The 26,810-nt window shown below is 38.8% G+C and overlaps 1 protein-coding gene across 5 annotated transcripts in view; it reads right to left on the reverse strand.

The window, feature by feature from the left end:
• The window catches only part of DCP1B (decapping mRNA 1B), a 56,580-nt gene that overhangs the window by 13,480 nt on the left and 16,290 nt on the right, over positions 1-26,810 (reverse strand). For all 5 annotated transcript variants that reach the window (XM_045588442.1, XM_036457710.2, XM_045588439.1 and 2 more), the window contains 2 exons: positions 9,983-10,049; positions 6,586-6,721 (listed from right to left, as the gene is read on the reverse strand). In XM_045588442.1, coding sequence (XP_045444398.1) covers positions 6,586-6,721; positions 9,983-10,049 — 203 coding nt within the window. The remainder of the gene's footprint in view (positions 1-6,585; positions 6,722-9,982; positions 10,050-26,810) is intronic.

Raw genomic sequence — 26,810 nt, forward strand, 5'->3', positions numbered from 1 at the left:
CTCAATTCCATATCTCATCATTGATGTTTCTATCTCTCCCTCCTTCTCTGAAATCAATAAAAATACATATATTTTTTAAAAGAGTGTGCAAGTTCACACGAGAAAACAAGAAGGATTTAGGCCAGAGCAGTACCATGATCATTCAGGTTACATTACATCATCTGGCCGTACTAGCTGAAAGAATAATTTCTTGTGTTGTTTACCTCACAGTTGAAGCAATTGACATTATGTCTGTAACATATTTGATTGAATATCTGCACTTTCTGTCAACACTGTAAGAATCCATCTATGGGAGCATAATGATGAACAGAACATTGTTTTGACCTCAACAAGTTAACACTGTTGTGGGAGAAGTTGACTTAACTGTAAAAATTGAGAAAGAACAAAATAAGTTCTAAATACTAATTGATGGTGAGTTCAATGGAAAGAATAATTAGTTTGAATGACGTGATCTGGGAAAACTCCACGTAAAAAGTGGCATTTTAACTGGGCCTTGAAAGACATATAGAGTCTGAAGGGCAAGTAAAAACCATTCCGAGTTGTAGGTATAGTATAGAGAGAAGTCTCCAAAGCCATGAGTGCATGTGAATTCCCTGTTATGAGGCAGTCAGGTGTTGCTATAGGAGGCAGCACTGAAGAGGCTCAGGAAACTAACTTTATTCTACTCACAGGTCCTAGAAACAGGAGGCACAGCCCTCTACACAGGGCCACATGGAGAAGCCTCTTGGTGGTCTGGAGGGAGCACACAGGAGCAAGGGGAAACCAAGACTAAAGCCTTTTACTGGAGCTTCTGCCCCCTAGGACTATCTCCTTTGAATCATTTCAGCAGGATGTCAACAATAGGGGGGGTCTCTAGCTGCCTGACCCGACCCTGATAGGAGGAAGGCAGAAGAATATTGCTTCACGGTATACACAGATCAGAGAGTGGAGAATGGCTCAGGATCATTAGTTTGCACATCGAAGGCATGTTTCTGGTTGTGTCCTTTGCTCCCTCTAAGAATTGGCAAGCTCAGGGAGGCACAATCTGTCCCCCAACCAAAAGATTTTAAGGTGCCAAAACATTCTATATAATAAAAGCCTAATATGCAAATTGGATGGCGGAATGACACACACTGACCACCAGGAGGCAGATGCTCAACACAGGAGCTGCCCCCATCCTGCAGGCCTCAGGACAGCTAAGGTGGGTGCCAGTGGGGGCCGTAATCACCCCGCAGGTTGCCCTGCAGAGAGAGGCGACTGGTGGCAACGGTGGGTGGTGGGGCCGGCAAGTGGGCAGTGCCAGGCTGGCTAAGGCGGGTGCTGGCTGTGGTCCCACCAGTCACCCCACAGATCAGCCCTGATCACTGGCCAGGCTTAGGGACCCTACCTGTGCATGAATTTTGTGCCCTGGGTCTTTAATTATAAAATACAAATGGTACAGTGTGGGCTGGTCCGAGTGCAGTGGTGTCTTACAACAAATGGTACAGTGTGTGTGTGTGTGTGTGTGTGTGTGTGTGTGTGTGTGTTTGAGAGAAGAGAGGGAGAAAAAGTATTTGTTCAATATTTACATTTATTATTTACTGGCCACATACCGTGTTTCCCCGAAAATAAGACATCTCCGAAAATAAGACCTACTTACAGGTTTCCTTCTGAGTGAAATATAAGACATCCCCCTGAAAATAAGCGCGCCCCACCCCCCCTGGCTAAACATGAGAGATTTGGTCCACTGATTCTGAAAGAAATGGAGTCACAAGAAATTCACCAGGAAATTCAGGAATTGGATTGTTGTGATAATGTTCCAGAAGATGATGACATGATTGTCATTGAATAAATGAGTAAATTCTTGATACTGTAGGATTCACAGTTTGTCTGGTTTGTGTTGACAACTACCGTACTACCGTACCGTATACAGGTAATAAATTTCCTTTATTTTCATTTAACAATAAATGTGTACCATATTCTTCTTCATGGAAAAATAAGACATCCCCTGAAAATAAGACCTAGCGCATCTTTAGGAGCAAAAATTAATATAAGACACTGTCTTATTTTCGGGGAAACAGGGTAGAACTGAAGTTCCTTGGGGGTAAAATTTCACTTTTTAAAATTAATCTATAGCCCTGACCGGTTTGGCTCAGTGGATAGAGCGCCGGCCTGCGGACACATCCCCATGGGAGGTATGCAGGAGGCAGCTGATCGATGTTTCTCTCTCGTCAATGTTTCTGATTCTCTATCCCTCTCCTTTCCTCTCTGTAAAAAAAAAAAAAAAAAAAAAAAAAAAAAAAAAAAAAAAAAAAATCAATAATATATATATATTTTAAAGATTAATCTATAGTGTGTCTAACATAGTACAATTAATAAAGTATAACTCATTATCTGACTAGTTGCCAATTCATTAGGCTACCTTTTAAAGATTTTAAGAATTAAATAAAATAAACAATATAGAAATAGTTATTACTGACTAAAGCTGGAATTAAAGCATCTCTTTCCAAGCCCTCTGATAGAATAATGAAACTCTGATTTATTCATATTCATATTCATATCCATTCCTTCACTCAACAAACAATTATTTGGCATTTATCATGTGCCAGGAACTTGGAAGAAGACTAGGAGCTCACAGTCTAACAATAAAGATTGAGTCAACAATCCAGTCAAAGGCATGTGAAAGACACTCAAGTCAGTTGTCCTTTAGTATGTCCCACTTCATTCAGGACTTTTCTGATTGTTTCCTTGTCGTGTCATTTGTTTCCTATCTGCTCCTTCCTCCTTCCTCCCTTTCATTTTCTGTAAGCTAGAATGTTAGAGCTCAAGTCTTAGATTCAGAATCAACTGTTTTGGCAAGAATATTTCAAAGTGGTGCTATATCTTTCGCATTATATCACAGTAGGAGGCACATAATGTCTGGTTATTCAATTTTTAATTATGTTCAGGTGGTGGCACCCTAAACCCTTTCATCAATTCTTCTCATATTACTAATATTACTGGTAATCATTGCCTGAATCAATTATTTTACTAGAGAGTTTTTAAGTTCTATCATTCTATCTACATTAGGAAGGGGAATTCTTGGAATCCTTGAATAGAGAAGGACTTCCCCTCATCAACAAAAACTATTTGGTTATTCTGAAATATAGTCCACACTGGCCAGGTAGAATAAATGCTTATTTTTTCATTAACTACCAATTTTCAGAGGAAGGAGCTGGTGTCCTAGTATCTCCAAGGATAGCCAATAATTATATTTTTGTTTTGTTTTATATTTTTGGTTGCTTGCTCTCTCTTATCTCTATGAACTCAGATTTTATAAATTCAGTGGGTTTCAATCCACTGCATTCTTTTTTGTTAAAATATTTTTATTGATTTCAGAGAGGAAGGGAGAGGGATAGAGAGATAGAAACATCAATGATGAGAATCATTGATCGGCTGCCCACTGGGGATTGAGCCCATAACCCAGGCATGTGCCCTTGACCAGAATCAAACCCAGGACCCTGCCGAAACAGGTTTGGCTCAGTGGTAGAGCATCGGTCTGCGGACTGAGAGGTCCCAGGTTCGATTCCGGTCAAGGGCATGTACATTGGTTGCGGGCACATCCCCAGTTGGGGGTGTGCAGGAGGCAGCTGATGGATGTTTCTCTCTCATTGACATTTCTATCTCTCTATCTCTCTCCCTTCCTCTCTGTAAAAAATCAATAAAATATATTTAAAAAACAACAACAACAACAACAAAAACCCAGGACCCTTCAGTCCGCAGGCCAATGCTCTATCCACTGAGTCAAACCAGGTAGGGCTGCAGTCATTCTTGTTGATGTTAGAATTCGTTACTTTGGTTGGTGGTCCCTTCAAGCTGACTACCATGCCCTTCCACATGATCCTATTTGTTTGACTTTCATATCTTGGAATTAGGAGTTTCTTTAAAGAGCCTGGAAACCTTTCATGAGGAAATAGTATTTAGAAACACTAATCTGGGGGCTAGAGGTATTTATTGCTCCTGGGTTTCACTTATTTCTAGGTCTTTTCAGGGGAAAAAGTTAATAACTACATATTTAAGGAATAAAATGTCAACTAATTCAGACATTTGCATTTAAAATGTAACATTATACATTCATTTGTTTTTTCTCTTACACTGAAGGTTTTATTCTGACATAAAGTTGACCCTTGAACAACATGGATTTGAATTGTGTGGATCACTTATTGCAATTTTTTTCAATACAGTACATGTGCCCAGACAATGTGGCTCACTGGTTGAGCACTGACCCATGCACCAAGAGGTCACAGGTTTGATTCCTGGTCAGGGCACATGCCTGGGTTGCAGGCTAGATCCCAAGTAGGGGGTATGCGGGAGGCAGTCAATCAATGTTTTTCTCTCTCTTGTCAATGTTTCTATCTCTCTTCCCCTCTTTCTAAAAATCAATAAAAACACATTTCAAAAAAATAAATACAGTACATGTATTTTCTCTTCCCTGTGATTTGTTCATAATAACATCTTTTCTCTATCCTTTCATTGTAAGAATACAGTATATATTACATATAACATACAAAATACGTATTAATCTATTTTTCATGTTATTGGTATGTCATCTGGTCAATATTAGGTTATTAGTTAAGTGCTTGGGGGAGTAAAAAGTTATACGTGGATTTTCAACTGTGTGTGGTAGGGGTGTCGAACTCAATCAGAGAAGGGGGCCAAAATCTAAAATCCAGCCTAAATCGAGGGCCAAATGGTTTACTGAACAGTCATAAACTGTCATTGTGATGGAAATGCAGCGGAGTGCAGTGATGACAGCGCAGTGCGGGCCACATTGCAAGGCCTGGCGGGACGGATTTGGCCCGTGGGCCTTGTGCTTGACACATGTGGAATCAGTACCCCTAACCCACACATTGTTAAAGGGTCAACTGTACTTATTTGTTATCTCGCAATTACAATGCTAACAAAACCACTGAATAAAGTTTGTAATTTCTTTGTAGTTCTTTTTGTCCTTAAAATATAATCCACTAGGGGTATTTAGTTCAAATATGGGGTTCTGAAGTCACTCTAATTTTTTTCTAAGTAATTATGTCATAATATATTTAATTATGTACATGTATTTCATCTAATTTTCAAATTCTAGCTTTTCTTTTCTTTTTAAATTTTATTCTTTGTCCATGTTCCTAGAGAGTGTTAATATTTTACTTCTCGATTTTTATAAAAGTGCTTTATAAAATAGGAAAATTAACCCTCTTTCTATTATCTAGCTGTAAACATTTCTTCTTAGTCAGTGCCTTTTCACTTTGTGGTTTTTTTTAAACCAAGAAACACTTTTTTTTTTTTAAAGTTTCATGTAATTTAATTAACTGCTTTTGGGTTTTGAGTCATGGTTAGGAAAAGTTCCCCTTTCCCAGACTACAAAGAAATCCATACAAGTTTTCTCCTGGTACTTGTATAGTTTTATTTTTACATTTAAATTCCTAATATATTTGGAATTTATCCTGCATATGGCATAAGGAAGAGATCAATTTTGCATTTTTCCAAATGGCTACCAGTTAGCCAACATCATTTATTTAAAAATCTATTAAAATAACTGATTTGGAATTTTCATCTTTATCGTATCCTAAATTTCATATACACTGGGTCTCATTTTGGACTTTCTCATCTGTTCCTTTGGTCTACCTGATTGTTTATGCAGCAACACCAATACCACTCTGTTTTAAGTGTTCAGGCTTTAATGTCTAAATATCAGGTAGAGCTAGCTCCCCGCATCTCTCCCACCCAGTATGGTTTTTCTTTGCCAGGGTTTTTCCCAGTTATTCTTCCTTGTATATTTTCCCACAAAACCCTATAATCAACTTGTCTGACCTCAGAAGAGGGAAAAAAAAAAGAAAAGAAATCAGTTTATATTTGTTTAGGAATCATTTTAAATTTATAGATTAATTTATGGAGAAGTGAAAATCTGAAGTTTTATCTCCTTGTCTAAGATCAGGACATATATTTCCATTTGTTCAAGTCTATTTTTATGCCTTTCAGGAGTGTTTAAATGTTTTGTTTATATGAGTTTTGCTCGTTTCTTGTTATTTTATTCCAAAGAATTTATATTATTTTATTGCTATTTTTGTTGTTAATTTCACATGAGAATATTTTATCTATTGATTTTTAGAGATAGTGGAAGGGAGGGGAAGAGACAGACAGACAGAGAGAAACACCAATGTGAGAGAGACACATTGATTGGTTGCCTCCCACACAAGCCAACCAAGACTAGGGATTGAGCCTACAACCAAGGTACCTACCCTTGACCAGAACCAAACCCTTAACCCTTCAATTCCCAGGTCAATGCTCTAATCACTGAGCAAAACCAGCTAAGGCAGTTTGCTGCTTTTTTTTTTTTTTTTAGTTTGTTGCTATTTTTATGGGGGTCTTCTGGTAAACCTTATGACTGTGTACTATTTGTACATAAGAAGGTTACTGATTTCTCAGGCTACCTTTTAACCTATCTAAAAGCAAATAGTCATAGTCTCTTAAAAGCAATATTTTCGTTTTCATATAATTTTGTTTGGTTGAAGGAACAGCAGTTAAGGCTTTCTTAATGAATGTGTTCCCACTGTGGGAATTACCTATGTATCACAAGGACAAACAAAAACTCACCTTTGTATATTCATCTTTGGCCTTGATGAGCATTTGTAAGATATCTACTTCCTTCCCCTCTCCTGAATTGAGGATCATTGGGGATATTCCTGCTCCAGCTTCTTGATGGGCTTTCAATTGTTCATACTGAGTTAGGCTAGAAAAGTAGAGGGGAAGAGCCACACAAGGAAAAACAATTCAACACATATGATTTTTGAAACCATCCAATTCTCACCCAGTTGCTTTTATCCTGTTATAATCATCCCATTAGTATAAGACTAATATGCAAATGAACCAAATGGTATAACGACCAGTCACTATGACGTGCACTGACACCAGAGGCAGACACTCAATGCAGGAGCTGGCTCCGGTGGTCAGTGCGCTCCCACAGGAGGAGCGCCGCTCAGCCAGAAGCTGGGTTCATGGCTGGTGAACGCAGTGGTGGTGGTAGGAGCCTCTCCTGCCTCTACGGCAGCACTAAGGAGAGCGGGCCTAAGCCATCAGTTGGACATTACCCAAGGGCTCCCCAACTGCAAGAAGGCACAGGCCAGGCTGAGGGACGCCCCTCCTCCCCCACCTTCCCCACCCCATGTACGAATTTTGTGCACTGGGCTCTAGTATTAAAAATAAGACTGCTTAAGAATTTAAAGAAGGAAAATGAGATTTGAGGCAGGTCCTGAGTTCACTGACTAGATATATGAATCTAGAGTAGAGGTGGGCAAACTCCAATCTGCAGACCAAATCCTGCCCACTGCTGGTTTTGTGGCGTTACAAACAGCCCCTGTTCTTAGACTGCTGCCTCAGATTGCCTGCAGAGTTGGGTAGCTGTGACAGAGAAAGTGTGACCTTGAAAAAAAATATTATCTTTGCCAACTCCTCATTTAGAGCATTTGAAAGATTCATTAATTGCTGAGGAATCCTGATTTTAGAGTTCTCAAAAACTGAGCAAACTGTATGGCAAGTCAGATTTCCCCCATCCTCCAAAGTGCCTTAAAGTCAAAGCGAGGTTAATCCCAGGTACTCAAATCATATGGTTCTCTGGAAGTTTGGAAACAGTGAAGATTCCCTTCTAGGAGAGGGGGATATAAAAAACAGCAATAAGCCATGTCTTCTGTTTTACTGAAAACAATACAGAAGGGAGACCATATGCTTTATATGTGCTAGGTGGCATTGATAAAAACACTTGTTCCTTTTTGTGCTTTGACTCACAGCTCAAATTCTTTTATAATTGCCATGAAGTTGGTCAAAAAGGTCTGAGAATGAATTGAGATGTTTAATTCTAGCTGAGGAAGGACTGTAATCCATACACATCAGCTGCTATGTGTATGGATTCCAGCCCTTCCTCAGTTAGAATTGCTAGTTAACAATCAATTTCCTGCCCCAGCTGTTAAGTTATTAGTGCAGATTGCTGGCAATTTTAACATGGCCTTTGGCTGAGCTGCAGGGTAATTTTTAATCTATATGAAATCCTGCTATTATTATCCATTGCACAGCGGACAATAACATGAATGTTCTAAGAACTAGTTGTTACAGGATAAATACTAGTTTGAACACAATCACAATCTGAAACCTGAGCTAGTTATCTATAATTAGCTATCACCACAAGCTAGATTTTCAGAAATCAATTATATTTATATAAAAACTAGAGGCCTGGTGCATGAAATTTGTGCACAGGGGTCCCTCAGGGGTCCCTCAGCCCAACCTACAATCCAGGAGCTCTCAGGGGATGTTCTACTGATGGCTTAGGCCCACTCCCCGTGGTTCTCTGCTCTCTGCGGGCCTGGAGGTTTCGCTGCAGCCATGCCCTGCTCTCCGCTCTCTGCCTGCCTCCGCCATGCGCCACACACCATGCGAAGGAAGCCCCAATGCCCTGCAGTGTGCTCTGTCTGCCAGGCCTGGGGGCTTTGCCCACACCTACACACTAAGGAAGCCCCCATGCCCTGTTGTCCTGGCTCTGTTTGAGGGCCTGAGGGTGTTCCCACCGCCACCTTGTTAAGGAAGCCCCCAAGCCCTGCTGTCTGGACTCTGTCTGCCATGTCTGGGGACTTCCCCGCCACTGCCATGCTAAGGAAGGCCCCAAGCCCTGCTGTCTGGGTTCTGTTTGCTGGCCTGGGGCTTTCCTGCTGCCACTGCGCTAAGGAAGCCTCCATGCCCTGCTGTCTGAGCTCTGTTTGCTGGACTTGGGGCTTCCCTGCTGCCACCTCACTAAGGAAGTCTCCATGCCCTGCTGTCCAGGCTCTGTCTGCGGTGTATGGGGGCGGATCAAGCCTCACTGCTTGGTCCCACCCAACCCCGATGGGGTCTGACAGGCCCAGACACTGCAACAATGGTGGAGTGCGGAGGCTGGATCCACCCCCTCCTGAGGCAGATCCAGCCTCACTGCTTTGGGGACAGGCCAGACATTCCAGTAGCCAGAGGGGCTGAGGAGACTGGGCGCTGCCATCTTGTGGCTATGGGGGGGGGGCACCATTTTTGTCGTGGAGTGATGGTTAATTTGCATATTACTCTATTATTAAATAGGATAGTCCCAAAGTTTCATTTTTGAGAATCACTTTTTAGCAATTTCATTGCCCAAAATTTAAAATTGGAAATGGTTCTTTTGCATATAGAGCTGCTTTGTCAACTCATGTGGGCAGCAGCTACACTATGTGTTCAGCTGAGTCCAGTCACAACCTGAGATACAGCACAAGTAGGAAATATGTCATTTTCTCTAAGCAGGCGGTCGCCAAACTTTCAGACCTCAAGGACCACCAGTGGTCCGTGGACCACTGGTTGGCAACTGCTTGTCTAAACCATTCCCATAAACAGCAGGGAAGTCACTGCCTCACAGCACAAGCCCTGGGCTCAAGAACTGCTCAAAGATGGGAGAAATCCCAAGGTAGCATGAGATTAGAAGAAAACAAGATGAGAGAGAGAGAGAGAGACCATCCTAAGTACTCCCGGTGTTGGAGGGTGGGGAAACCCTGACCCTCTACAACTATGGGTATGCACTTAAAAAGGAAAGCATTGAGGCAGGAAGAAAATTAAAGATCTGAGAGAATCTGGAGCAGCCTTTCAGAATGTCTCTGAACATTCTTTCTACTACTAGGTATACTGATAACTTTCAAAGAAAAAGCTGCTAAATGACAAATAAGAAAGATATTAAGGAAAATTGCCATCTGGAGTAATTCATATTACAGGTATTTCACACATGCAGAAAACAATGAGGTGAAGCCATTCCACATGACAAACGTTACCTAGTGAAAATGTTGTATTTATGTCTCTTTTTCACTTTTAAAGTAATAGTAAATGTTTTTCCTAACATCTTGAAAAGAATTGCTGTAAGAGATATATTCTGCTAAGATTATGATATAGTTACACAAAATGTAGTTACACATTTTTCTGACTGAAAAATACTACGCAGTCTTTCAGCACTTACTTTCTCATAAGTTCTGCAATTCTTTGGCATTCTTCCTTATCATAAAACCAAATTCCATAAATGGACACTGCAAAAATACATCAAACAAATTATGAGCATCTTCAAAACTACAAAATGGAAAGTCCCTCTCCATCTTGAAAGAAACACACAACTATTGAATAAATGAAACCAATAATTGCAATTAGAGCTTGAAAACCTAGCACTAGAATTTTTTTAATTTATTATTTTTCTTTGTTGATTAAGGTATTACATATGTGTCTTCATTCCTCCATTAGAATTTTTAAGCCCACAGAGAAATCTATAGTGGTCTTATGCACACATGCATGTATGCACGTGCACACACACATATACACACAGGCACTCCCCCCCCTCCCAATATAAGTCTGTTGTCCTTAAAAATATAGCACTGGAAAATAATAAGCATTTGGTAAATGTTTCTTAACACATGACTAGAGATTGAAAATGAAATTGGAATTCTAAACTCCTGGCTTTGAAACATGTTTCCATATTCCATTTGCACATTTCACACACATATTTCATCTTTATTTTCAAATATTCAGACACCTGATGCACAAATTAGGCCTAGGAACCCCTCTTCGTTCTCCTTCTCCCAGGTAAACATTAAGAATTGGCTTTTTAAGATGTAAGTTACTAGGATAGAGTGAGAAAAATTAGATTCCATAATAAATCTCTGACTTCAAAATGTCTGTACAGAAAATGTCTGTACAGAAAATGTTGATAGCTTAAAAACAACTGTGACTATCATTTAGTAATGAATGAATAATTGGTATTGATCAATATAACAATTTTCCAATAAATTATATATCTTAGTATGCGTCTATCTATATCATTTTTATAGCCAAAGCTAAATAGTTCCAAGCAATGTATAAATACCTAATTGAGGACCTGATGGTATCACTCATGTACATTTTTAAATCTTTGAAAATAGTAGTAATGTTATAAGGCAAGGAAAACCATATTTTTAAAAGGGAAAACATTTATAATTTACACTTTCAAAATATTTAATTATATGAATATTATTTGGTCATTAAAACATGTGATGTTTTATTATTATTGTTGCTGATTTCAGAGAGAAAAAGTGAGAGAGAAATATCAATGATTAGAAAGAAACATTGATTGGCTGCATTCTGCACACCCCACAGTGGGGATCGAGCCTGCAACCCGGGCATGTGCCCTGACTGGGAATCCAACTGTGATCTCCTGGTTCATAGGCTGACACTCAACCACTGAGTCACTCCAGCCAGGCTGTGATGTTTTACTCGTAACTACGAAATTTCCCCCCACTCACCAGACCAATGCCTTAGTGTAGATATCTGCTTCTTGTCAATACTGATTTAGATATCAGTAGGAATAGGAAATGTCTTTTTAGTATAATTTGAAGCAGGCATATTAAAAGGAACCTTATAAATCTGAATTACTAACTTGCCAAAAGGTGGCAACGGGCTTTTCCCTTTTTGTATGATTAGTGTACCCGGAATCTTTATCTTACCTACCTACATGTATGAAGGGGTAAAAGTGGAAGAAACCAGCTTTTCCTTGAACAGGGCCATTTTATCTGCTTAGAAATACGTATCATATCTTGCCTTTAATACAATGACAAGCTTTTGAAAAAGGACATTGGAGTTCTGAATCTAATGGGCTGGAACAGCCTTTAGGTCAAAAGGAATTCTTTCATCTTAAGATCATTAAATGTATATCTTGAAACTTTTATTCAAGGATGCTTCCAGTCCATCAACATTGTTTTACCCTGATTGCCTACCAGTATTTCCCAAACTTTTGACATATGTGTACCCCTTCTATAATTTTTGTAACACTGAGTACCCCTCATACTCATGAGAACATAGAATTCGGCGCAGCTAAGCACGGTGCAGTGCATATCCCCACCAAACTCCGGTGTAATGCGTACCCCCAGCAAACTCTTCCATTACCCCCGGGGGTATGCGTACCACACTTTGGGAAACACTGGACAGATTCCTACATACTAACCCACCTAGTTTCATGTTCTTGTAAATAAGTACATGGCGTTTGACTATTTAATAGATTTAAGTGTTTTGGTGGTCTTAATTTTAGTTACAAAACTAGGAACCCGGTCTATTTTTTGGTTACCCATTTTTTTCCTTGGAGACAGAGTCTTCCAAAACTCTCAAGGAGAAAAGGGGTAGCATGGGAAACAAATAGCACACAAGGCCCTACGGCAGAGCAAAAACAGCCATTTGGTCTCATCAGTAGGACATATTAGTAGAAATATTTTGGGTAACATTTTTTTAATGTTACACATTGTGGCATTTGACATAAGGAACTAGATTTTCATGAGGGTAGGATGCCAAGTAAACGGTTGATACAAACGGAAACACAATTTGACAACACCATTACCGTGAAGTAACTGAAATGCAAAATTAGGGAAGGAAAATGCTACAGAAACATCTTTCAGATGTCAAAGAATAAAGGGAGACTGGGTTTGAAAGTGATTATACAAGACATTGTGGAGATTATAACCATTTATCTATAAAGCAACTTGACTTTAAGATTAAAATGGACCATTTGAAATAGCTCTTTTCATTCTAGTTAATATTTAGTTTGACCACAAAATTTAAAAAGCCAAGGGGTGGGAACAGATTTACCAACAGTCCTGGCAACGGAAAGGTAGCACCGAGATAAAATGTAGAACTGCGCCTAATTTTTTTCTCCCTAAAATAGTTGTGCCACTTGAGCTGCATTCCACTGGGAAAGGGGCAGCGTGAATTACATTAGAGTGCACATTCCAACTCAAGTTTTCTGTTTCTTGGGCCCGAGGTCCACCGACCCCTGGACAAACCTATCACTCTCCTACACAAGAGCGTGTATCAGAGCAGCTCGTGGTGACAAATACAAACCAGAGATCATCATGCCTCGGGAGGCGATGAGCTGCCAGGCTGACAGAAACCATTGACCTCACATTTCAATCCCAGTTTTCCTGTAAAGCCACTGGGGGAGAGGCCACCTTACGCAGACAGTGAGCACAGCAGGAAGGAAAGAAAAAGACAAGGTTGAGAAGAAGCACAAAAGAGATGTGGCTTTTAGGATTCTAAAACTTAAAGTCATTCCTGTCAGCCTAAATTAGCAGTGATATGACACGGCCGCATTAACTTGTGCAGCTCAGATGTGACTGTGAGAATGATTTCTAGGCTTTAAAAAATTACAAGGAGAAAAGCTCACAAGCAGGATATTTGCCTATTTTAAAATTTGACCTATTAGTTCGCATCTGGATATTCACCATGCTTCGAGCCTTTGTCCAGCCTGCTCTGCCTGCATACCAGCCGCTTCCCAGTCATCCGTCTGCTGAAACAGAGGTGAAGTTTAAGGGCACTTTGGTGCATGAAGCTCAACTCAACTGTTTTTACACCCCTCCTGGAGGTAAGAAACCCAAAAATGGAGTAAAGAATAAAGAACATGTTGAAATTTACTCTAAAATACTTTAATGATGCCTAGAATGTGTGAGTCCCCCACGCTAAGGACTCGTCTTTTTGGCAGTCCTCTTCATATTTAATATAGGATCTTTAACAGAACGGTTGTGAAAGTGTGCCTAAAATTGCACTGCCCTGGTTTATGTCATGATTTGGAAATTCTCAGTTGGAAAAAAAGAAAACCAGTGTTTGGGGCAACAGGCAATGCAACATTGCCTCTACTTGTCTGCTAAAACACCAATCTTCTACTTGCCTTTCAATTAAGCAAGAAAGATTAAGGAAAGCAAAATTTCCATATTAGATTTCATGTTTGATGAGAGAGAGTAAGCTGATTATTTCATAATGATATTTTCTTCCTTTTTAATTTCTTCAGCAGAAAAATCTAAATCTGATCAAATTAAAGAGGCTACTTAAGAGGTCATTAGAGACAATATCAAATATCCTTAAATGCACATCCATTTAGAACCCCTTTTGCTTATTAGTATGTGCATTGTTCATTCTGGACATTCTTTGGGAATTTACTTCATTTAGTTTATGTCCTAGTAAATATTTCTATACAATCTGTTTTTTTAAAAGACATTTATCATTTGTTTTATATTTTACCCAAATATCTTTTAATTCCAAATCACAAATGGTAGCTTACAACCTTTTAACAAGGATTCGTGCTAATATTTGTGCAAGTTTAAAATAAGGCATATTTCCATATAGGTAGTAGTAAGTAGATAATAAATAATTACATAGGTAAAGTTTAAACAGGCAGAATAAGAATATCTGATGTGTTAATGCTCTTCTCTCTCTAAATTGCAAATTTCTCTCAAAATGATAGGAAAATATATTTTTCTTGGTCAGTATGTAGCAAGAAATAATTTAAATTCTCTTTTTACTAGGAAAGTCATGAAACAGTGACAGTGTAAATTATACAGATCTCTTCTGTGCATTTAATGAAAAATCAAAAATTTAAAAATTCCTTCAAACCCCATTCCTTTCATGAAGTCTTTCTCAAATGAGTGGACTGATAATCCCAATGTAAGGACCAAGAACATTTAACCATGTATTTGGTGTAAACAATATTTCTTATTCACTATACCATTGACCAGGTTTTTTAAGTTTGACTACATTGTTGACTTGTTACTGGCATCTGGTAGTTAGCCCACACACTCAGCTATTACTCTTGGGAAAGATCACAAGATAGTTAACAAATTGAAAAGTTAGAACTATGAAACTTTAGAGTTGGAAGTAAGCTAAGAAGTGTGGACTTCAATCACCCATTTCGCTAATGAGTAATATTTGGTCTAACAAGGCTAACTGACTTAGCCAAAGTCATTTTTCTTGGTTCAAATTCCTTTCTCTAAAAAATGCCACTCTCCATTCTTACAAATGAAATGAAAAAGTATTAAAACAATGTTTATGTTTGATTGATTTGTAGGCTTGGTTATGTAAGTTTATGTGGATTTTCAAAAGGAAAAAAGATGGAAGGAAGGGAGAAAGGGAGGAATGTTGAGTGGAGGAGAGAGAGAGGAAAGAAACAAAAGGGAATTGAGATTTCTAGTACTGGCTGTATTTTTACGGCAGAAAATGCTCGAACAACAATCACGTTGCCTGGGTTCTGCACGCACAGATGAAAAACATAGGTTGTGTTTGGCTGCTCTTTACTTCTACCCCATTTGGAATGCTCTTCACTAAAATGTTTTCTTTCGGCAGGTTCTTTAATGCCTTTAAAATAATGTTCTTTCATTCACCTCTTCCTTAGCTTTACTGACCAAACACTGGCACAATCTTATAAAACAAAATTTTAGCTGGCCTCTGAGAGTCCACATAACACTGTTATCTTTGGCCCTTGGTCTGGTTCTTTTCATATGACATAGTTTTACTACACCTCACAAATCAGCGATCCCATGATCTCAGAATATTGGAAGGTTTACAGTAGATGAAACTTCTTTTATGGGTGACTAATGGTCATGAAAATTTTGGGTGAAACAGTAGAAAACGTAAACAAAATACTGTGAAGTAAAACAACTTTCCTTTCTAAATAAATTACCTTCATTAGAAAGTTAATGTCATAAAAACAATAACAAAAAATAGCCTCTCAATTAAAACATACTTATTTGGATTAAATTAATATGTCTCTCAAATGGTAAATGAGAATTTATTATCTTCAAGAAAAAATATGGATTTATCTTTTTTAAAATTTTCATTTATAACAAATGCATTATGTCATTAGGCCTTCCGAATCTCTACAGAGGTCATTATCTTCCCACAGTGGGAATCTTGAGGTCTGCTACTACCTACCCTCAGGTGCACAAAAGGTCAGACGGAATCTTCCTCATTAACACTAACTTCCTGATTTTATTTATTTCAGGGAAAGTTCCTTTAATCTAAGAAATTTAACATTCTAAATAAACATTTTAAAAAAATGAGAAAGCAGAGAAAGCCACAGGAAATAATAAATTTAAATAAGAACGACTCATTCTATTTTGTTGGCCATTTAAATTTATATTTCCATTTTGTTCATAATCTTGGTGATTAATTTCAAAATCTCCTGGGCCACAGATAACAAACAACATGGGTTCCTAAAGTGTCTTCACCTTTCCCTGAGCTCTTACTCAGCCTTAAGGACTCAGTCTTTCTCATAATCATTCAGGATACTTTTTCTTTGCCCCCAGTTACTTGTACATCTTTTGATTAAAACAAACAAACAAACAAACAAAATACTTATTAAGTACTATGCAACCGTTCCCTCTGCTAGACTATGAGCTCTGGGAAGGTAGGATTTGGTTAATACACCCAGCATGACGACTAGCATGAGCACACATTCAACAAATGTTTGCTAAGATGAGCTGAAATCTAAGACTTAAAGATCTTATATCATCAACACCACTTATAATTGCTCATATTAATAGTTCTCACTATTCTGGCTTAATAGAACATCACAGACAAGATGTGCCTGGATCCTCTGTATGGACATTACACCTCCTACTGGGGTCACAGCAGGGGTGGACTCTCTTCACATCGCCCATTCTGTTCTACTAACTTCATTCAGAGTTTATTTTCCTTTAAACATTTAATAATTTTAGGCATAAGTAGTAGTGATGGGAATTTGTCTTTAGGGTATAAAATCCTTAGATGGTATATTTCTATTGATCCAGCACTGTGTAGGCATTAATGTACTCATTTTATGTGTATTTATTATACAACAGTTTTATCATATACTAGTCTTCCTGATACTGTCAGGCAATGGCACCTAAGAGTTCAAAGAATGCAATCAATCTGCCAAATTACATGAATTGTTTCAGAGTGTAACTAATAGTGTAACTTTAATCTACCAGAAAAAAATTGTCTCACAATAGTAATCTAAAGGTTACATTTACAAGTACCTACATTATCTTATAAATATACGATTTATATGCAATGTTATTCTAAGAATGCACTGAAAATGTATTATTTTATGTAAATCTCAATGAAGCAAATTGAGTCTAATCACATATAAACTACTGTTTGTGAGAAAGATATGTTTAAGGTAAACATAAAACAGAATATTTCTATAGGTCAAAATTTGTTCTAATGAAAAGCAGTCTTCCTCATATTTGTATCAGATTATTTAATCAAGGGTTTAATAAGTATAAGAAAAGCTTTGCCCCAAAATATCCTAACTATAAAACATAAATGATCACTAAAATTTTTCTAAGATTTTACATAGTAGTGTTCTAGCAAAAGGAGACTAACACTACTTCTTGATTGAAGAAAAGTGAGTCAGAGTTTCTGTCTTCTTTTCATTTTGACCTTAATCTATAATTATGAATATAGTAGATACCACTTTCCTAAAGTCCTTTATGTTTTAAATAGTTAAATCACGTTTGGGTTCTACTATTAAATAAGAGCTCTAAGATTGTATGTAGAATAATTCTAATACCAATTCTTAACTAAAATTATTTTCTTTCTTAAAAAAAAAACTAAAAAAAAACCACCCTAAGAAACATGAAAAAAATATAATTTTTCCTTCTGTGGGTTAAAAAGTAAATTAACCCAAAAGTTTCAATTTGATTACTTAAAACTGTTTTCTAAGTGATTTTTGGACAAAAGTCAGTAATATAAAAAATAGACTCTAAAAGAACAGACATGAACACTCAATGTAGCCAAAATTGAGCACTTACTATATGCAAAGCACCGTGTTAGGGTAGAGAAACTAAAAGGTCCTTCACTATTAATCACGTTAGATGTTTTGGAATCCAGCTTTTCTCTGCCAAAATTTAGACTTCTACCATGCCAAACTGGGTTCTCAAAAACAAAATATGAAATATACTTCAAGCCACAATATTACTCTCTGTATGTTACTCTTACATAGTATCTGTACATCACTATATATGGCTTTGCCACATGGGTTCTTCCTCATCTAAACATACCAGATTGTTAAGTTAAATAAGTTCCGAGATGCATACACATTTTCCCATTAAATTCATGTGAAGGTCCTATATACAGTGAGCCCCTAATCATAAGTTATGGAAGTGTAGAGACTGTGTAAATTAGATAAGTATTGTTTACCCGTATTGTGTATGTTTTAAGGAGTTACCAAGTATCACAACTCAACACACGGTAAAACAAAGACATAAAACCCAAAGGTACCATAGGGATTCAAAAGTGACATTTTGCTATACACGAGGCTTTTCAGAACCATCTTTAAATGATAGAATGCGACCCACAGGTTGAGAACCGCTAGCAGGGTCACCTAAGAGACCATCGGAAAACACAGATATTTACCTTATGATTCATAACAGTAGCAAAATTACAGTTATGAAGTAGCAACTAAAATAATTTTATGGTTGGGGGTCACCACAACACGAGGAACTGTGTTAAAGGGTTGCAGCATTAGAAAGGTTGAGAACCACTGCTTTAGAGGCTTCAGGAGTTCAATAAAATACCTAAAATTGTATGCAGAATGGTGTGTGTATATGCGAACAGATGTTTGTGGAAGTAGGGAAATACAAAGCATAGAGCCCTGGAACAATGCCTGGTACGGAAAACATTTGAGGGAGGCAGGCAGGAATGAAGGAAATTCATTTGATTCTTAATGGGATTTGTGGCTCAAAGAAAATTAACTACTATTTAAGGCTATCAATATACCAGTAAATATTGTAAAATAGGAAAACAAACTCTCAATTATTTGTAAGCAGATAATGTGGCTTTCATTTTCTCAGTAATAAATTCACACATCGTTCACTTTTAAACTTTCATATTGCTTTTGTAATAATTGCCGGAACTGATTCCAAGGTTAAGAAAACAAGGTCTCGAGGTCTTAGAATTTGTAGAGTTGGAAGACCTTTTATTCCTCACGTGGCCTGAAGCCTAGGAGAGGCTTGGAAAGCATCTTCAGCCATGAAAAGGGCGAAGCACACAGCTCAGCTTCCCTTACTGCTTTGCATTCACTGGGAGGTAGGATCTTCCATCTCTGCTGCCAAGTGAGAATAGGGAACAATTTTGGAAAAACTGGGCAACTTTGTGGCTCTTTCTCAATCACCCCAAGCAGAATACCTTCAAAGTTGGACAAAACATCAGACATATCTATAATAATAAAAGCATCATATGCAAATGGACCTAACGACCGAACAGCAGACAGCAGAATGACCGTCTGGATGACCTTCCAGATGACTATGCTATGACACGCACTGGCCCCAGGCCAGCCAAGGCGGGTGCGATATGATTGGCCGGGGGGAGGGGGGGGGGGGCATCACCCCACAATAGCCCCACAGAGGGAGGCCCAGGCCACCCTCTGCGGGGTGACTGATGTGGGGGCTCCGTGATCGATTGCCCCAAAGAAGGAGGCCCAATCCACACCAGTGGTGGGAGTGTGTGTGGGGTCAACAGGTGCAAGCAGTGGCAGTGGCAGGGAGGTGGGAGGGGCACGGCAGCTGGGGAAGGAAAGCTTCAAGAGGCCCTGATCGCCAGCCAGGCCTAGGGACCCTGCTCGAGGGGTCCCAGATTGCAAGAGGGTGCAGGCCAGGCTGAGGGACACCCCCCCTTCCGTGCACTGCGCCTCTAGTGTACACATATAGCACTTCTAGAATAATATAAATGATTTGGGAATTGCTTTAAGTACCTTGGATGTATCTATTTCTTATCCAGATCTGTTTGCTTTCTGTGTTTATGTGGTACCACAGAATATAAATAAGATATAAAATGTAATCTCTGTCCACACATGGCCCATAATTCATTACTCATGCCACTGCTTTCTCAACTAATTAATGGTGATATAATGGCAGAGAAAACATTTCACAAAATGCATTCTTAGAGAGCAATATTTCTCTCAAATTATGACCTATCTGTGATTGCAGTTTTGATGCTTTTACTGCTATTATTTATCATAGTATATATGGAACATTTCAATTGGTGCTTTGGAATAAAGTTACACCTTATAATACTATCTAATAAAAGAGTAATATGCAAATTGGCTATAACTCTAAGACACAAGATGGCTGCTCCCATGTGGTCAAAGATCCTGCTCCCATGTGGACACGAGATGGCCACCACAAGATGGCCAGCAGGGGAAGGCATTTGGGAGGGACCAGGCCTGCAAGGGAAGGCAGTTGTGGGCAGTTAGGGGTGACCAGGCCAGCAGAAGAGGGCAGTTGGGGGGGACCAGGCCTGCAGAGGAGGGCAGTTGTGGGCAATCAGGCAAATAGGAAGGGCAGTTAGTGGTTACTGGGCCAACAGAGAAGGGCAGCTGGGGGAGATCAGGTCAGCAGGGGAGGGCAATTGGGGGACCAGGCCTGCAGTGGAGGACAGTTAGGGGTGACCCAGGCCTGCAGGGGAGGGCAATTGGGGGGACACACCTGCAGGGGAGGACAGCTGAAGGAGGTACCAGGACTGCAGGTGAGGGCAGTGGGGGGAGGGAGCACCAGACCAGCAGAAAAGGACAGTTGGGGGTTACCAGACCTGCAGGAGAGGACAGTTGGTGGAGAGGGGGACTAGGCCTGCAGGGGAGGCAGTTGTGGACGATCAGGCCAGCAGGGAGGACAGTTGGGGGAGACCAGGCCAATAGGGGAGGACAGTTAAGGGCAATAAGGTCGGCTGGGGAGCAGTTAGGCATTGATCAGGCTGGCAGGGGAGTATTAGAGGGTGAATTGGCTGGCAGGCGGAAGCAATTAGGGGCAATTATGCAGAGGCAAGTGAGCAGTTGAGAGCCAGCAGTCCTGGATTGTGAGAGGGATGTTCAATTGCCCATTTAGGCCCACTGGAATTGGACCTAAATGGACAGTCGGACATCCCTCAAGGGGTCCCAGATTGGAAAGGGTGCAGGCTGGGCTGAGGGTCACCCCTTCCCCCATGCACACATTTCATGCACCAGGCCTCTAGTGTGTTCTATAATAGCCATCAAGAAAAGACCTGTAATTCTATTTTAAAATCTAATTAGATGTTTACCATATATTTTGTTCTAAGGAAAGAATTGCAGAATAGACACTAAGGATTATCTCTGCTAGAAAATTCACTTTAAAAAGATTGACCCTTGAGAGGGAAGCAGAGAGTTAATTCCTTCTACTCAGGAGAAAGATTAAATGGTTTTCAGATTTTCAGCAAAAGGAAATCTTTTTCCTCTGACCATATGGAGAGAGCAGATGTCCCAAGCCAGAGGAAAGGGTGCAAAGCCTTTCTAACAATCTGGAACTAAATTAAACTATTTCCATCACCTGAAATTTCTTAAGACTTTCAGTTGAAGTTATTACATGGAAGCCTTTGGTGTCATGTGATATAAAGTCCTGAAGATGTATTTTATAATAAGGATGGCTGTATTTCCAGGTTGAGAAAGCCAAGATACAAACTTGAGAAGAGTTTGTGTAACAAACTAATAAACTAAGAAGAAGAGATAGAGGTTAGATGAAACAGTGGTTAATAAATGTCAGAGTAAAAAAAGAAAGATAACACGTTATACTTAGGTATTCATTTCTTTAAAGTCTTCTTTTATAAGGTTCAACTATTTCTTTTTAAAAAATTAAGACAAAGTATTCTGTTTCATGAGTTCTGGTAATAATATACTCTCATGTAATCAATCACCACCCAAATCCTATAGAATAAAAGTGTAATATGCAAATCAACCAAACAGTGGAACAATCGGTCGCTATGATGAGCACTGACCTCCACTCAGCCAGAATTCCACCTCACACCTAGCAAGTGAAGCAGCAGTGGTGGGAGCAAGGGGTCTTGTACTGTGAGAGGGTGCAGTCTGGGCTAAGAGACTCCCCCCCCACCCCATCCCCGCTCCAGTACCACTTCCACCCCCACCCTAGCAGAAACAATCATTTCCTGATTCCTATCACCATAGACTAGTTTTGCCTATTCTTTAGACTTCATATAAATGGGTTCACACAGGGTTGACTCTTTTGTGATGCCTTCTTTTGCTCAGAATAGATTCATCTGTGTTGCTGAATAGATTAGTAGTTCATTCCTTTTTATTGCTGAGTAGTATTCCATTATATGGGTATACCAAATTTCTCTATTTATTGATGGAATTTGTTTCTTTTGTCTCAGTTATTTTACTATTATAAATAAAATTATAGCATGCTATATGTTTTCATCTCTCTTAAGTAAATACTTCTGAGTGGAATGTGTTGATAATTATGTTTAAGTTTGTTCTGTATTACTCTCCCAGCAACAATGTTTGAGAGTTTCAATTGCTCCACATCCTCATTAACACTTGGAAATCTCAATCTTGTTAATTTTAGCCATTCCAGTAAGTTATGCGGTATTCACATTCTGATTTTAATGCACATATCCACTCAATATCCAATAAACATATTAAAAAGTGCTCAATACAGTTAGGACAAAATGCAAATTAAAACTACAATGAGATATCACATTAGAACTCCAAGAATAGCTCAAATTAAATGGAAAAACATATCAAGTGTTGACAAGGATATGAAGCAACTAGAACTTTTATATCCAATACATTTCTAGTGGCCTAGTGCATGAAATTCATGCATGGGGGGGGCATTCACTCAGCCCAGCCTAATCCCTCTCCAATCAGGGACCCCTTGGGAGATATCCAACTGCCAGCAGTCAGACATCCCTCTTGCAAATGGGACCACTGGCTACTAACTGCTCACCTGCCTGCCTGCCTGATCACCCCTAATTGCTTCTGCCTGCCTGCCTGATGCCCCCAACTGCTCTCCCCTGCTGGCCTGATCACCCCTAACATCCTCTGCCTGCCTGATCACCCCTAATTGCCCTCCCCTGCTGGCCTGATCTCCTCCCAATTGCCCTCCCCTACTGACCTGATTGCCCCAAACCCCTGCCGAACTGATTTCATCAACTGCCCTCCCCTGCTGGCCTGATTGCCCCTAACTGCCTCTGCCTCAGCCTCCACCACCATGGCTTTGTCTGGAAGGGTTATTTAAAAAGTATTGTTTAATTTCCAAATATTTGGGGATGTTCCAGATCCTTCTGTTACTGATTTCTAGTTCAATTCCTTTGTGATCAGAGAACACACTTTCTATGGTTTTAATTAAAAAAAAAAAAAATTTTTTTTTTTTTTTAAATTAAGGTTTGCTTTATGACCCTTCAAAAAATTTATCTTGGGGAATGTTCACTTGAGAAGAATGTGCATTCTACTGTTGTTTGATGGAATCTATATATTTAAAGGCTAATATGCAAAGTGTCCCCTTAGAAGTTCAACCGGGAGACCAGGAGTTGGATCATTCGCTCTGAGGTGTGGGCACCTAGCAGAGGCGGTGGGACACTGAGGGAGGGAAGGGGGAAGGCTGGGGGGATGATGTGGTGGCAGCATGCGTGGCGAGGGGAGGGAGAGACGGGGAGCTTGATTGGCCCTGACCACTGGCCAGGGCTAGGGACCCTACCCGCGCGTGAATCGTGCGCACCAGGCCTCTCGTGTTGTACAGCAATAGTTTTGGAGGGATCAAAACTATTGTCGATTATGTCAAGTTTGTTGTAATGTTGTTCAGGTCTTTTATATATTCTTCCTGCTTGCTGTCCATTTGCTCATCAATTATAGAAATCAAGCACTTAAGTTTCCAAATATAATTGCAGGTCTTTTCCATTTCTCCTTTCAATTCTAACATATTTTGCTTAAAATATTTTGAAGCTCTGTTGTTAGGTATAATAGATATATTAATGATTGTAAGATATTTTGGGAGAACTGATCCTTTTATCAGTATGTAACATCCCTCTTTATCCCTGGTAATTTTGTTGATGTTGTTCTAATGTCTACTTTGATTAAAGCTAATATAGCCACTCCAGCTTTCTTTTAATTAGTATTTGCATGGTCTATCCTTCTCCATATTTCTATTCTACACTTATCTATATCATTTAAAGTGGGTTTCTTGCACTGCCTGTTTTGGCTCAATCCCATAGATTGAAGGGTCTCTGTTTCCATTCCAGGTCAAGGGCATTTATCTCGGTTGTAGGTTCATTCCCAGCCCAGGTCAGGGCACATGCAGGTGGCAACCAGTCAATGCATCTCTCTTACATAGATGTTTCTCCCCCCCACCTCCCGCTCACTTTCACTCTCTCTAAAAATTGTCCACTCTCCCTTTGACTCTCTCTAAAAACCAATGGGGGGGGGGGAATCCATGGGTGAGGATTAAAACAACAAAATAAAATAAAATGGGTTTTTTATCAGACTGATGGTTGACAGAATGGAGACAGATTGGAGGACTGGGTGAAAAAGGTGACAGAATTACAAACTGATAGTTACAAAATAGTCATGGAGATATAATATATAGAATAGGAAATACAGTCAATAATATTGTAATAACTATGTAAGATAGCAAGTGGGTACTAGAAATATCAGGGGAATACTTTGTATATTATTGTCTAACTGCTATACTGTACACCTGAAATTAATACAAAACAATATCAGATATTAAAAGAGATTGAGAGAGAAGGAATCTTAGGAATAAATGGCATCCAAGATAATATTTCTGCTCAGTTCAAAATAAATACAGTAACAGCATAGTTAGGTCACAATTTTTTGTCTAATCTGACAAACCCTTCTTTTAATCAGTATATTTAAACCATTTACATTTAATGTAACTACTGAAATGGTTGGGTTTATATATACTATTTTATTTTTTGTTTTACGTCTCCTCTGGTTTTTTGCTTTTACACCCTTTTCGCCTGCTTTTGGATTACTGGAAAAAATTTTAATATTCTATTTTAATTTATCTTTTGGTTATATCTCTGTTTTTTGGGGGGTTATTTTAGTGGTTGCTCTAGGAATCATAATACATACATTTAACTTTTCAGTCTACTAGTTATTTTATCACTTCAAATAAAATATAAAGGCTTTATAACTATACTAGAGGCCCTTTGCACAAAATTCACGCAAGGGGCTCGGCCCTCGCAGCCTCAGCTGCCTTGAATGACCCTCACAGCCCCAGCATCCAAAAGGTCGTCCAGAAGGTCGTTCTGCAGTTGGTCTAATTAGCATATTAGCTCTTTATTATATAGGATAGGTCCCTTTGTGCTCCCATTTCTGTTATAATTGTCACATGTATTACATCTACATACATTAACCCCCTCCTAACATTAATTACTTTTGTTTTCAACAGTCATATGTATTTTAAAAAACTTAAAAAAGTAAAGCTAATCTATTTACCCATATTTTTACTATTTCTGTTGCTATTCATTCTGCAGCTCCCATTTTCCCTTTGAATTCTGAAGAACTTTTAGCATTTATTTTAGAGCAGGTCTGCTGGTAAAAAAATTATTTCAACATTCTTTTATCTAACAATATCTTTATTTCACCTTCATTCTTGAGGGATAGTTTCACTGGAGATAAGAGTTCTAACTTGACAGTTCTTTTATATTTCAGCACTTTAAAATGTTGCTACAGTGTCTCCCAGACTTCATGCTTTCTGAAATCTAGTCATTCAAAATATTGTTCCCCTGTATCAGTGGTTGTCGGCAAATTGCAGCTCGCAAGCCACACACGGCTTCCTGCTCTGTTGACTAATGAGTTTGCCGACCACTGCTGTAAGGCATTACCCTTACCCAGAAGTTTTGACTTCAGGTTAACAACATTAATACATTATTAAAATGTTTTTTTTAAGTGTTTTTTCCTAAGGCAGTCATCAGCAAACTCATTAGTCAACAGAGCAGCAAACAGTAGCTTACAAGCCGCTTGTGGCTCATGAACCGCAGTTTGCCAACCACTGCCCTATATGTAATGTATTGTTTTCCTCTGGTTGCTTTCAAGATTTTAAAAAAATCTATTTTTTTTTTTTTAGCAGTTTGATTATGATGTTTATGGGCATGGCTTTCTTTGTGTTTATCCTCTTTATAGTTCATTGAGTTTTTAAATCTATGTTTATCTCATCAAATTTTGAAAGTTATAAGCCATATTTCTTCAAATATTTTTTCTAAACCAGTCTTTTTCTCCTTTTTTGGGACTTCAATGTCACAAATTCAGACCTGATATTGCCCTGTTTCTGAAGCCCAGAGGTTTTTGTATTTTGTTGAGAGTTTTTCATTATCAAGTTTACATTCATTATTTTGTATTTAGTTTCAGGAGTACAGCATAGTGATTAGGCAATTATATACTTTATAAATGGTCACCCTTATATTTCAAGTATTCATCATGCATAGTTATTAAAATATTGAATGTATTTCCTATGTTGTACTTTAGATACCCATAACTCTTCTGTAACTACCTCTTAATTCCTTCTCCTTTTCACCCAGCCCTCCTCCTCCAGTTCCCCCCTCTTCTGGCAACCTATGAGTCTGTTTCTAGTTTATTTTGTTCTTCAGATTCCACCTATATGCGAAACCATATGGTAATTGTTTTTCCCTGTCAAACTTATTTCACTTAGTATAATACTCTCCAGGTGTACCCATGCTATTACAAATGGTTAAGATTTCATTCCTTTTTATGGCTGAGTAATATTCCATTGTATATATGTGTACCATAACTTTTTATCTGTTTATCTATTGATGGGCACTTTGGTTTCTTCATATCTTTGCTATCTGGGTTTTAATATTTGTTTCTTAATCTTTTCCCTCTGTATTCTTGATGGATAATTTCTACTGATCTTTGAGTTCACTGACTTTTCTCCATCATCTCTATTCTATGAGTCAGGCCACCCATTGAATACTGTAGTATTTTAGTTCCCCAATTTCCATTTGATTCTTTCTTATACCTGTTTTTTTTTTTTGTTTTTTTTTTTTTGAAAATTTCTACCTTTCCATACATTCCAAAAATATTCAGTTACCCCTGATAGTATGGCTCAGTTGGTTGGAGCATTGTCCTATACACCAAAAGATGATGGAGTCATATCCAGGTTGTGGGTTTGATCCCCAATTGGGAAATCAATGTTTTTTCTCACATTGTTTCTTTTCTTGCTAAAATAAAATAAAATAAA

This window comes from Pipistrellus kuhlii, unplaced genomic scaffold (genome assembly GCF_014108245.1).
Source record: "Pipistrellus kuhlii isolate mPipKuh1 unplaced genomic scaffold, mPipKuh1.p scaffold_m20_p_3, whole genome shotgun sequence".
Classification (NCBI taxonomy): Eukaryota; Metazoa; Chordata; class Mammalia; order Chiroptera; family Vespertilionidae; genus Pipistrellus; species Pipistrellus kuhlii.